Raw genomic sequence first — 13858 nt, forward strand, 5'->3', positions numbered from 1 at the left:
ATCTTAGCAACTCTTACTACACACCTCGCCAGAGGCAAGGGAAACAAAACCAAAAATGAACTGTTGCAACTCCATCAAGATCAAAAACTTATACACGGTGAGGAAAGCAGTCGGAAAAACCAAAAGGCAGCCTATAGAGTGGGAGAGGATATTTGCAAAGGTCCCATCTGATAAAGGGTTAGTGTCTAAAATCTATAAAGAACTTATCATACTCAATACCCAAAAAAACAACCCAGGTAAGAAATGGGCAGAAGGCATGAGCAGACACTTTTCCAAAGAAGACCTCCAGCTGACCAACAGACCCCATGAAAAGATGCTCAGCGTCACACATCATCAGGGAAATGTGACTCAAACCCACCGTGAGATGCCACCTCATACCCGTCCGAATGGCTAAAAATTAACAACACAAGGGACAGCAGATGCTGGTGAGGATGTGGAGAAAGGGGAACCCTCTTGAATTGCTGTTGGTGTAAACTGTGCAGCTGCTCTGGAAAAGAGCATGGAGATTCCTCACAACACTAAAAACAGAGCTACCCTATAGCCAGGCAGTCCAATTACTAGGTATTTACCCAAACAGAACAAACACACAGATTCAAAGTTAGTAGTGGCATTTTCAACAATGGCCAAAGTGTGGAGATTGCACAGATATTCACTGACTGATGAACGGGCCAAGAATATTTATCTCTATCTCTATCTCTCTATAATTACGCAGCCATCAAAAGGAATGAAATCTTGCCGTTTGCAATGAGGTGGATGGAACTAGAGTGTATTATGCGAAGAGAAATACTCCAGAGAAAGACGAATACCATGTGATTCCTGTAGGTCAGAAGACAGTGGTTTAGAGCAAAGGCTTCGATCCAAATTCAGATACTGATGTCCCACTTACTCTTTTGGGGCTTTATGGTATGTTATTTAGCTGGTGTTCTCTTCCAGAATATTATGGTGATTTATCTCCCATGTAAAATTATAGAGACACTGAACTTAGAAAATGTATACAAAGCATCCAGCTCTGTGGTCCGCACAATGAGAGTTTCGTCAATTGTTTTCAGTATTTTGCCTAAGATTTGGCAGCTGATTTCTAGCAAAGCAGGGACCTCATTTATGTACTGCAGTTGTCAATCTCAGACTCTTACTTTTATGTCACACTGTCTTGTACTGGGGTGAATGGTGTCCTTCCAAAATTCGTGTCCCCCCCAGATCCTCAGAAGATGACCTTATCTAGAGGTAGGGGACTTGCATATGTAATCAGCTGCAGGAGATTTTCTTAGAGTGGGGTGGACCTTAAACAAAGACCACTGTCCTTGTAGGAAGACAACATTTGGACAAAGAGGCAGAGAGGCTGGAGTGATGCTTCCATAAATCCTGCAACCCTCAGCAGGGCTGCTAGCCTCCACCTGGGACTCCTGTCTCTCCTGGGACTCCAGAAGGACCAACCCTGCTGCTGGCACTTTGATTGGAGACTTCTAGCCTTGGGAACTGCAAGGGAATAAGTTTCTATGGTTTAAAGCCCCTCATCTATGCTACTTTGTCACGACAGCCCTAGGGAGCTGATATACTGTCTACTCAATTAAAGAACAACCCTCAGTTTAACAAGATCCAGCGAGAGCTCCTGGGTGGCTCAGTCAGGTAAATGTTTGACTCTTGGTGTCAGGATCTCAGGGTTGTGGGATTGGGCCCCATGTTGGGCTTGGTGCTCAGTGCCGAGGCTGCTTGTCCCTCTCCCTCTGCTCACCCTCCCGGCTCGTGCTCTCTCTTTGAAATAAATAAAATCTTAAAAAGACCCTCTGAAAAACAACAGGCCCAGTAAGCATTTAACAGGTTGGGAACTCCACTGTACAGCTATCGAAAATAAATCTGATTTGGAACAAGATCTCGGGTTTTCATATAAGGATTTTAAAAATGGCAGTAACACATTTTTTATGGTGTTTCCAAAGTAAGCTGTATCTGTAATCTTGGATGACGTCGGTGTCATGATAATCAAAAACTAGTCATTGAGTAATAGGACCGCTGCCCCCTTACAGTTCTCTGACTCGGAGGCCACCTGTAAGAGCGGAGAGGACTTACGTGTTTGCTGTGGACACAAAAACAAATGTGCCACAAATTGATGTTGAAAGCAAATATGCAGTAGACGCTAGGAAATAAAAGCAGAGGAATGTGGAATGAATCCTTCCCAAGTGACGAAACTCTCCATCCCTTTCTGTCTTTTGATGCACACCATTTTGTCTCAAATTTGCCGTATTGTGAACCTGTCATGTGCGGCCACCAACGGTAATTCCTGGACATGTCTCTGCATCAGGGTAACTGGATTAACACCTATTGAAGTTGCATAAAGATCAGGTTATTTCAAGTTCCAACTTATTTGTGTTTTGCCTCTGTTTTGAACAAGGATATGGTCTCCCATTGCCTGGCTATGTGTTTATAGTTGCTCTCACGATTTAACATTCTCCGGCATTTCGCAGAAATACATGACATGAGAGTGTGAATGCAATGTATAAAAAAAATAAGCCCTCAGGTGGTTGTTAATTTTTGGCACTGTGTAATTAAACTAGTTTTTTTTAATGTTATCTTTTGCCAGTATCTAATTAGCAAAGCCATCTGCTGAAAGAGTAGTGGCCCATCTGCCTAGAATGTTGTTCTCTTCATTTTTATGAAAAGTATCTGCCTTTGCTGGTCCCTGTCTAATTAACTTCTCTCACTGCGGAATGTGATAATACACAGCTTTGTTTATATACTTCGGAGAACTGTGGATTTATATGTATGTAACACGTACATAGAAAGAGCCAGTCTTTTTCCTTTCCCACTTTTGATTTGCTCCCGGGATCGGAGCTCCGTTTATCATAACTTGAGCGTATGTGTGTGCGTGACGGGGAGGGGGGACTGTGCCGTGTTTCCTTCCATCCCAGGGTGCCTGCGGGGATCAAATGATATTCTCTAGACGTACTCCATTTCCTTTTCCGTCTGTCTATAGCACTGTGGCTTCTGGAAAGTTGATGATGTTGTAAGTTCCAGGTTATCTCTGGATCTGAAATGAGCATGGCTGTTGGAACAATGGAAATGACCATGGTGAAGTTCTCAGAGTTAGCAAGATGTCGTCCAGACTGATGGAAGACACTTACTAATGTCTGACGTACGCAAATACCACCCATGTCTGTTTCTCCTCCAACAGAATTACCTAACACACAGTGCCTTGCACTTGGTAGGTGGGTGCTTTGTAACCACGTACGACATGAGAGAGAGAATGAATGCAAATGTATAAAGCAAAGCTTCTGTAGGTCCTTGACGAGCACAGATGTTATTGGCATATATTTACAGACCAAACAAACAAACAAAAAAGATTCTGCAAACGGAAATCTTCCTGTCTTTTAAGATGTAGATGCTCCATACTTTTCACCTACTGTGTATAGCCTAGATATCCAGATAACTGCACTCTCACTGCTGCCTGTCTGCTGCCAAAAAATACAATGAAGATTAAATGCAGAACGGAATAGGGAATTCAGTTTTTTTTTTTTCTTCTCTGAGGGGCTATTGTGCAATAGAAAAAGACAAGAGATGATAAAAATTAGATTTAAAAAAACCCCACAGAGACTCAGAAGTAAGATCACGCATGTTGTACTGAGATCCAGGTTGTAGCGTGTGCATGCCGTTGGATGTGTTTCGACTGTCCTAAAGACAGGTTTGTGTAGATGGAAAAGTGTCTTGAAACAAAGTCAACTGGAAAGGTGGCTTCACAAATCAGTAGTGGGATTTGTTCCAGAATTATGATGCATGAAAGAGTAACAAGACTCTCCTGTGAGAAAATAGTGAGAAGACTGGGTTAAGAGAAATTTAATTTATTAGAACAATTCTTGTGGAATAAAGAAAGTTATGACCAGGTTAGAACATAATATAATTTCACACGGGATGAGTAAGTTTGAGAAATGAACTCTGGTGCACGAGGACTGTACTGATGGAGTTCTCTCTAACAGAAGTGCCTTTTCCCCCCATCGTTGTGAAATGGTCAAATAGGACGAGTTCAGTTGATGGAGAGAACAGAATGACACTGTCGGATCAACACCCTATTTTAACCTAATTTGCAGAAGACATGTCTTCCCACTGCATTCTTTAATAAATTCCGTGACATCCAGTAATATTTGTGGAGCCTTACAATAGGCAGGAAAGGACTGCTGTTCCCAATATAAGTCTTGTCTCTCCTGTCCTCTGTTCAAGTAGGAAGTGAATCGGCAGAAAAGCTGAACACTCGTGGTCTTCAATTAATTCTGGATTTGAATACTATTGGAAAGCCAGTTATACTGTAATAAAAATGCCTCAGAAGGAACTTTGTTTCTTTTTAATAACTGTCTTCTGAAAAATCTGTAAGATATGTCCTATTTTCTGTTGGTCTAATAAACTTGTGTGTGTAGGTGCTTTTTCTTACTAAACTGGATAAAGTAATGAAATATTCTTGAAAACTCTCCTTTTTTTTATTACTTTCCCATCCAATCCTCGGCCTTCAATTATCTTGAAAACACACAGGCTATTTGGGCATTAGGCAGACTGGGGAAGCTATTTGTTTGTGATTTTGGTAGAAGGATTTGAACAATTCTGATGATGTCTGATAAGTTTTCTTGCAACCCTGGAACTAACCATGTTCCTCACAGGTCTTACGTTTACTGAAGAGAGAATTAGTATTTAACTTTTAACAAAATTACTGGATTACCAAGGGCCCCTATGAATGCTCTTTATCTAAAGCTTTTTACTTTGTAGTTGTCCTAGTAATTATATATCAAATCCTCCTGGGGACAGCAAGTCAAAGTTGCAATAGCCTTGACTTTGTAAAAGAATGTATTGTAGTGTGTCATTTCTGTTCTGAGTTTAAGTAAAGGCAAAAATAGGGATATCTCTGTTTAAATACAAACAGCACAGTCCATTTTATAAACAGATCTAAGAAAGGAAAGGTCCATCTGGAACAATAGGAATGTACTTATTTAATGTGATCCCATGGAGACATGCAGATCTGCCACCACACGTGAAGCTCTTATGTCTTCCTGGGAAGTGACATCCCTTGTCGTGTAAGTATTTCTCATCGTAGCGCAGAGTTCAGGTCATTTGTGTGCATCACGTGTTGACTAGCTGGAATTTTATTGTTGCCATTAAACATTATGAACAGGAAGGCATCACAGAAAGAATTAACAAATTCTCTCTTCAAATGTTGACACTGACAAAAATCGCTAAGTCGACGCAAGGGAAAGCCGTTAGGATATTGTTTCTGTTTGAAAGACACTGAAGTGGCTCCCTTTAGAACACTTTCTTTTGTGTTCATATTTGGCAAGGAAGATACAGATGCAGAGTTTTGTGTTTTAGTTTCTATTATGTAATGTTTCTTGGAGGACAGTCAATAGGAGATTCTGGTACATGATTACTTTGTTGCTCTCCTAGGTTTAGGAGAATTAAAAAATATCTTCTTCCTAGAAGTGAGAGTGAAGCCATTATTTTCCTTAATAATATTTGACAGTAGCTTATCTTTGGCTTAGTTTAGTTTATTATTTAACCTTTGTTCAAATTAGCAAAGACGTGTCCCTTGCTTAAATTGCTTTTTTCTGATAATGGGGCCCCTGTGTGGCTCGGTTGGTTAAGTGTACAACTCCTTTTTTTTTTTTTTTTAAGATTTATTTATTTATTTGACAGAGCGCACACATGCACAAGCCGGGGGAGTGGGAGAGGGAGAAGCAGACCCACTGCTGAGCTGGGAGCCCAATGTGGGGCTCGATCGTAGGACTCTGGGATCATGACCTGAGCCAAAGGCAGATGCTTAACCGACTGAGTGACCTGGTGTCCCCAGTGCACCCCAGTATACATCTCTTGACTTTGGCTCTGGTCAGAATCTTCGGGTTGTGAGATCATGTCTATATTGGGCCCCGCACTGAACTAGGAACCTGCTTAAGATTCTCTCTCTGCCCCTCCCATCCATCCCCCTGCTCATGCTCGCTCGCTCTCTCGCTCTCTCCCCCCCCATCTTTCTCAAAAAAACACAAATTAAAAACAATTTTTTTTCTGATAATGATTTAACTGGTCCTTCAGAAATCCTAAAGTCTTTGGAATTCCAGCTCTGGTAGGAAGCTAAAACACAAATCCACATTCCATATAATAATACAAAAGATAAACAGCTCAGATTCTTAAATTTGTTCCAAGAAGGGATTCACAATCTCAGTGTATAGATCGTTAGTGTTTGTAGGCATCATTTCTTCCCATGAAGTCAGCACTGTGAACTATGTCAGCCAATCACAGTTGCCCTATATGAGACAGCAGCAGATGTGAGGGGATGCACATGGACTTGATCGCCGTGAGTCAGGTTCGGAACATTGGGGAAACCATATTCGTGAGCTGTGGTCTAACTCTTGAGTCAGAGGTCCTGCGAGTGTGAAAATTACGGTCTTGTGTACAGTATAGATGCGCTCTTTGCATGAGCTCTTTCCTCACCATTTGCATATAGATCTTGGGAGTGAGGTGGTACAAAATCATCCTCGCTCCATTATCTTTGAATATAGATAAATGACCTACGATAAGCAGAAGATACACATGTCTCGTTGAGTGCTTACATCATTTTTGGTCCAGGGCTTGTCTTTTCAGCGCGCTGTGGATCTATCCTGTGGTTTCACCAAAGGGATGCTTTCAATAATTAGGACAATAGCCATCAACTCCCTGCATGGGCTTTTCTTACAGGCATCTAAATATCACACTGCTTCTGCTTAAATACACATACTTGGGGGCAAGTCCTTTAAATGCTTCGATTTCAAAGAAAATTAGAAGCCCCTATGAGTGAATTTCATAAATTTAGTGTAAATTCTATGTTTGTATGAAAACATCGGTTCCACGGGGTGGCCACATTTCCTAATCTGATTACCAGAGCCTTATTATTTGTCCCCTTTGATTCAGTCAGAACTGTAACAGTCGCTGTCATTTTGGTGTTTCCTACAGGCTGTGGAGTGGGAGTGTGATGAAGCCACCAAGAAGGCCTGTTACAGCAAGGGCAAGTCCAAGGTAAGGAGCACGCAGAAATGCATGCTCACCACCGTTTAGAAGTACTATACATGAAGCATTTTAATATGGGTGTGGTGCATAAACAATGAATTCTGGAACACTGAAAAGAAATTAAAAAAAATAAATAAAAGTCACATGTGGCGTTGAAAAAAAAAATATGAAGGCTGTTCCTGATGGTACCTTGTAATTCAGAAAATAAAAAAGCAAGTTACAAAATATATGTCGGGTGCCTAGGTGGCTCAGTTGCTTAAGCATCTGCCTTTGGCTCAGGTCATGATCCCAGGGCTCTGGGGTCGAGTCCCACATTAGACTCCCTGCTCAGTGGGGGGTCTCCTTCTCCCTCTACCCTTGCCCCCTGCTAGTAGTCTCTCTCTCCCTCTCACTCTCTCATGCTCTCTAACCATCTCTCAAATAAATAAGACATCTCTTAAATGTCTTTAAGGAAACAGACAAAAATATATGTATAGTAAATTCTCAAGGTTTTAACGTTAAATTAAGATTAACCACAGTTTTCAAAAAGGATTCATAATAGAAGAGCAGATCTGATTTGTACCATTAATCACTAGGCTAAGATATGGAATCATTAGGCTGTGATATTATTTGGAAAAATATGAGCTTGAATTTTAAAAATAACATTTTAATTTCCCCCAATTATATCTTAGAGCTAGTTCCATAAAGTGACTATATATGATAAGTAAAATCTTTATATCAAAAATGATACTTCTTTCTAATTCATCTCAGCAGATCTATAAACTCTCCCTGTCTCTCTCCTGCACCCACCTCCACTCTTTCCATGTGAAAATCCGCATCCCCAAGTTCCCAAGGAAAGCACAGTTTCTAATTCAGATTGGAAATGCGTTTCCTGAGTGACTGTGCCCTTGTCGACTTGCTTCCAGAGGATGGAGGGCTGAAAAAGAGCAGAATTCTTCCATCCAGGGAAATCTGGCTCTGAGAAAGTTATGCTGGACCTTCTTGAGGACATTTGTTTGCAGCCGGGGCAGAGGTCCATTCTGTCTTGTTCTGAGAGCGATGGCCTTACTTTATAAGCATGAACCTTTCCAGTGTGAATCCCACTTTGGATCACAGAAGAAACCAGATGCACAAAGGACCCCAAGTAGGGCTCCCTGTGAAAATGTGAGTCCAGAGCCGAGAGCCTGGGGAAGATCGACGAAATGCAGGAAGTGGACACTGGTCAAAGGCCTTCACGCCATCTGTGTGGGTAAAAGATGTTATGTGCTTTATTTTACCCAAGTTCACTGCCCGTTTCCCAGTTAACTAAACCGTTTTGAGAGTCAGGCAGGGAGGCTGGTCTCGGCAAACTCAGCCACTGGGTTTTCCAAAACTGAATAAAGAGCTGGGAAGAAGGAGGGGGAAAGAAGAAAATGCAGAAAGTGCAGTATCCAGGGAAACACCTGGAGATGCAGAAAGAAAGAAAGAAAGAAAGAAAGAAAGAAAGAAAGAAAGAAAGAAAGAAAGAAACCAAGCAAGCAGAAATTGATGAAGACAATTTACGGAGAGAGCTTTAACCTCAGAAACTGCTTCTGAGATAAATCGTCAGAGACACAAGAAGATGTCAAGACAGCACCAGGTTACAAAAAATCGGAACACTGTCTCCGAAAATGCCCCACAAAATAAAGGATCGGTAACGAATGAGTTCTCTTTACAGAGTTGGGATGAATTATGTGTAAAACCCTGAGAAGGGGCTTTCTCTGTGGTTTGTCTTCTCCTTCCTGGAACGTGTGCATGTCGTGAGGTCCCAGAAGCCTTGTTCGCCGCTCAGCAGCGCCGGGGGAGTTCTTCAGACAAGACCACCTTGTTGCAGTGTGGAGAGGCAGAATCAGCTGGCGCAGTGAGGGGGAAGACAAAATGTTTGCAGAAAGCACTGACCTTTCTCTCTGAGCTTCTGATGCCCTGGTGGTCCCCTTTGCCTAACAACTTGGCGCCTCCCAGCATGCCTGTGCCCGTGGGCGTGCCTCCTCTTCCCTCCTGGCTTTTCCTCTCCCTTTTCTTTTTGTCCTATCTTTTCTTTTATTTCTGGTATTTTGGCTCTTCCTTCTCCTCTTTCTTCTGGATCTGTGCACATGCCAATAAGCACAATTTGGTTTTGGGCAACCCAGCAACAAACTTTCTGGATGCCGACCTCAGCGCCCATCTCTGAACAGGGTATAACCCGGCCCTGTGGGGTGGCCAGGCCTTCCGACCTTCCTACCCTACTTTCAAGGGGCCCCTTCTCAAGCGGCCTCCCTGCTTCCGCCTTGCCCACGTTCCTCCTGCCTCCCCCAGTTACCCCCGGGACTTGTGTCTTTCTCTGCAGGGGTTCCCGGCCCTGCTGCACCTCAGAGTGCACCAGTTACCAACAGCCTTCTGTATTTTCCCTGTCCTGCTGCCTTTTCATTACACCACCCGGGCCCCTGTGCTGGGAGCTGGGCCTGAGGGTTTCCTGTTGAGCCCAGGACCCAGCCCAAGCTGGAAGGGTAACCCCCCTCTCCTCTGAGGAGTGACCAGGCACGTGAGCCCCACACCAGGGTGGTGAACCTCACTAATTCAGGGTTTCTCAGCCTCCTCACTCTTGATGTTCGGGATCCGATCTCTCTTAGTTGTGGGGTCTTTGTCCTGTTCACTGGGGATGTGTAGCCGCATCCCCAGGTCCCCAAGAGAGGCTAGCAATACCTCTCTCCCAGTCGTGACAGCCAAAAACAACCAAAAATGTTTCCAGACATGGCCAGACACCGACGTGGTGAAGACCCTACTGTATTTCTCCAAACGCAACTCTTACATGGTCCATGTCACGTGGTTCTCATTTCTTCTAGATCACATTCCCTCGTTGCACAGACTTTTTCCAACAATATCTATTTTCCTCCTCTCTCTGGACATGAGGCTCCCGTGTTCCTTATATCATTTAGGAAAACATCTGGTTATTTATGTAATCATAGAACACTTCTCCTGCTGATGGTCTCCGAGTCAGTCAGTGGCTTCATAGAATCAGAGCGGGAGCGTTTTACTCGGAAGTCGTTACTGCCTGGAGAGAGGAGTTGTTTCTGCTGGATCAAAGCTGACCCCTGTTTTGCCTGAAGCGGTGACCATTTGTGACAGTGAACCTCAGAAACAAATAGCGAAGAGCGTCTTTCATTCCACTGGGTGACGGACACTCGATCGACAGAAGCTGCCCTCCGCTGAGTGTTCTGAGACACAGAAGGAAAACGAGCGAAACAAACACGAGCAAATAAAATGTCCTTCATGTTCCACGAGTTTCTGGTTTTAACGGGTTAAAAATGATGGCAAGTCTCAGTCGTTATAGATTGACTGAAACTGCATTTGTAGAGGGAATTTTTTCGGAAGCGTAGATTGAGGCAGATGGAGACGGAGTCACATACGGGCGCTGTAAGGAGAGAGTGACGTCCCCCCAAGTGGCATCTGACGCAGTAGCCGTCAGGTGAGGGGCCTGAGCCAGCCTCTGGCACACGGAAGAGAAGGAGACATGGCCACTCCTGTGAAAAGGAGCCGCCAGGCCAAACACCGCCTGCCCCAGGGCCAGTCCCAATTCAGACAACCCAAATTTCTCCGTTCTGACAGTTCAAGGGCCCAAATCGGAAAACATTTGCATAGAGTCAGCCTCACTAGAGCAGTCCCCTTCTCCGTGGTCTTGCTTCTGGAAGTTTCCACTGCACGCGGTCGGCCACAGTCCCAAGGGAGGTTAGAATGGTTCCGTTTAATTGTTTGTTGTTGTAATCTCTCACTGTGCCTCCTTTACAGATTAAAGGTTACCACAGGTCTGGTATGAATAGGAAAAATCATAGCGTCTGTAGGGCTTGGTGCTATCCAAGGTGTAGTTCAGGCATCCCCTGGGGTCTTGGAAGGTCCTCACAGGTCGAGGGGGGCGGCTCTAACCTCTGTTTGGGGAGTGCAATTCAGGCTTTTCTTACCAGCCACAAGTTTAGAAATGAGAATTGAGCGATTTCCTATTTTTTGTTTGTGCAGTAGTCTTAGGACAGCTGACACAGAATTACAAAGTTTCCCTTCGCCCTGAAATCAAAAGAATAATGCAAAATGTGACATCTCAAACATGAGAAAAATGCCAGCCATCTTGGCGGAGCTCGTGTGTTTTCCTCTGCGCCGCAGACAGCGGTCCGGGCTGCCGCGCACAGGGCGGGGCCTGCCAGCCCGGAATGCCGGGCAGGGCGAGGGGGCTGAGCCTGCGGGCTGGGGCACCCCGGGCCCCCTCGCCACCCTGCGGGGAGCACTCCTCGGCCAGCCGGCTGCAGAGCAGGGCAGGAGACGGATGACACATTTGCTCTTGTTTCCCTGGGGTGCTGGGACCCACACAGGCACCGTTTCACGTGTAGTCCATTAAACGGACTCCGTTCAGGGACTCAGGTCAAGAAGATGTCACCAGATCTTTGATTTGGGCCCGTTCAGAGGAGAAAGGAGGTGCGGAGACTGCCAGTTCTCTGTGAGCTTGGAGTTCAGTTTTATTTATAAAATTTTCAGTTCATTTTGGGGAAAGAGGGTGACTCTGCCTACGAAGTCCTCAAACATTTCCTGCGTTAAAGGGGGCAGAACTGCCTGTTTTTAGGTATTCAAAAATTTTTTATAGTAAAATCTGTCGTATTGAGTTCTTTTCAAAATAGCATTACAGAAACCCACTTCAAGAATTATTTAAATGTCTTGTAAACAAATATTATTTTAAACATAAATGGTCGATTCTCCTGCGTGCGAACAACAGTCCCTTGTCTGTCTGGGGTCATTGTGTCTGAGCCTCCGCCCTGCCCGGTGCCCTTTGGGAAAGACACCAGCTCTGGGGGTGGGCGGTGGGAGGATTGGGGGGTGGTGAGGAGCTGCTTTGTGTGCCTTTTGGCGCTTTTGCTTCTTTCTTGGACCTTTCTTGATCATCTCATTTCAGTACTTTTGACGCCAAGTTCCTAGAATTATTTTGCTCTCTCGTGGGATAGTTTTGATCAGAATCCAGGGCTCTGTGTATTGTTCTGCCTGTGGTTCTCCTGGGTTCTGCTTGCCATGTTGTCCAGCTCTGCAAGGAGGGTGGCGAGCTCCAGACGTTGGGGGGGGGGGGAAGCCACCATGACTCCATCCTGCCTGGGAACCTGGTGGCCTGCGGGGGGGGGGTGGGTGGGGCACACAGCTGGACATATTCACCAGAAGTGCCAGAGTTTGGAATTCTTTAGTCAATGCATGCCACACCCTGCAGACCTGGACTTATTTTATGTAATTACTGCAAACATGGAGGATTCTTCAGATGGGACACTAACAACCAGTGGAGATTCTGTGCAAGAAGATTCGTTTTTTTTTTTTTTGTTTTGTTTTGTTTTTTTTAATTGAGGTGTCCCCAACAAGTTTCCCATGGAGTTCAGTTGAAAATAGTGACATTATGTAAATAGATGCATAATAAATATGCATTATCTATACCCTGTGCACTATATAGCGTTCGATCAATTTGTTATACATATTGTATACTTACAGCTATGTATTTTTATATATGTACATTGATATATTTAGATATATATCTAAATATATCTAATATCTAAATATATATGATATAAATATATATCCAGATATATAAATACATATTTAGAAATAAATAGGACTATAGCAACATGCCTATATATTTATTTAAACTTAGGTAGTCTAGGGGCACCTGGGTGGCTCAGTCAGTTGAGCATCTGTCTCTCGATTTCGGCTCAGGTCATGATTTTGGGTCGTGGCAGCGAGTCCCGAGTGTGGCTTCAAGCTGGGCACCGAGTCTGCTTGAGATTCTCCCCCTTCCTCTGCCTCTGTTTCCCCCCCTGCACATGCTCGTGCACTCTCTTTCTCTCAAATAAACTCCTAAAAAAATAAACTTCTGTAATCTGTGTGTACATATATACGTATGTAATACACGTGTCTCTTACCTAGAAGGCTCGTATGTACATACGTCTCACATACATACATTTACATCTGATGGGGCGATGCCGTTTCCCGAGACTCCCCTGGTGACCGCGGCTTCCGTGAGTGCACACTCAGCACGAGAGGCGCGGGCCGTCGCCCTGCATTGCTCCTCGGCGATCGGGGGGCTCGCCGAGGTGATGCGTGACTAAGGGAGACGCTGCTTTCAGTGGGAGCGCTGTGCTGGGCGCAGGCGCCGTCTGGCTGCCAGCCCTCCTCCCCCACCTCGAATGAAGACGGAATGACATTGCTGAGACATCGATCAGATTCCAGATCGTCTTTCTACACAGTTACAGCCTCTCTTCAAGCAGAACATACCTGTCTTGGGGGGTGGGGTGGAGGATGAAACGCTGTAAGGGAAAAACCAGTGAATTCATTAAGAGAAAGGTCCTTACAGCATGTGTTTTCCATCCGGACTCAGGGCCATGTGTCCTTGAGACCAAGTGGGCCTTGGCCTGCCTCTGTCTCGAAGCTCTTGCAGTGAGTCAGCAAGTCCTCATTCCAGCTATCAATCCAAATAAGAAGTGCTTCCAAGTCAAGGACAGGTTGACCCGCCTGTGGGATCGCAGGCACACGCGGGTCGTTTTCATATTCAAGCAGTGTTATCAAAATGTGGATCAATGACTCTCATTATCTACAACAGAAGCCGCGTGGTGGCCGGCAGCTGGCGGCCTTGGAAATGAGCTCAGTGACTTCTTGGAAAACCAGAATTCATCAAATTCCCTTAAACCGTTTTCAAGATGCAGAAATGTGATAAAAGAAAATTCTTAGATGAGAAAAGGAAACTCAAAGACACTTCGCTAAGTTGATTGATAGGACAGACCTATACCGGGATCTGCTAAAGGGACGTGGGCGTCATGCCTGTACTTTCAAACAAGCCGTCCCAGCCGGTCCTTCTGCATGT

At 44.5% G+C, this 13858-nt stretch overlaps 1 protein-coding gene across 4 annotated transcripts in view; it reads left to right on the plus strand.

Annotated features, from left to right (window-relative positions):
• Nucleotides 1–13858, plus strand: part of SEMA5A (semaphorin 5A) — a 466391-nt gene that overhangs the window by 285609 nt on the left and 166924 nt on the right. For all 4 annotated transcript variants that reach the window (XM_082725185.1, XM_082725188.1, XM_082725186.1 and 1 more), the window contains one exon: nucleotides 6955–7017. In XM_082725185.1, coding sequence (XP_082581311.1) covers nucleotides 6955–7017 — 63 coding nt within the window. The remainder of the gene's footprint in view (nucleotides 1–6954; nucleotides 7018–13858) is intronic.

The sequence above is a fragment of the Mustela nivalis genome (assembly GCF_964662115.1).
Source record: "Mustela nivalis genome assembly, chromosome: 3".
In the NCBI taxonomy this organism is placed as follows: domain Eukaryota; kingdom Metazoa; phylum Chordata; class Mammalia; order Carnivora; family Mustelidae; genus Mustela; species Mustela nivalis.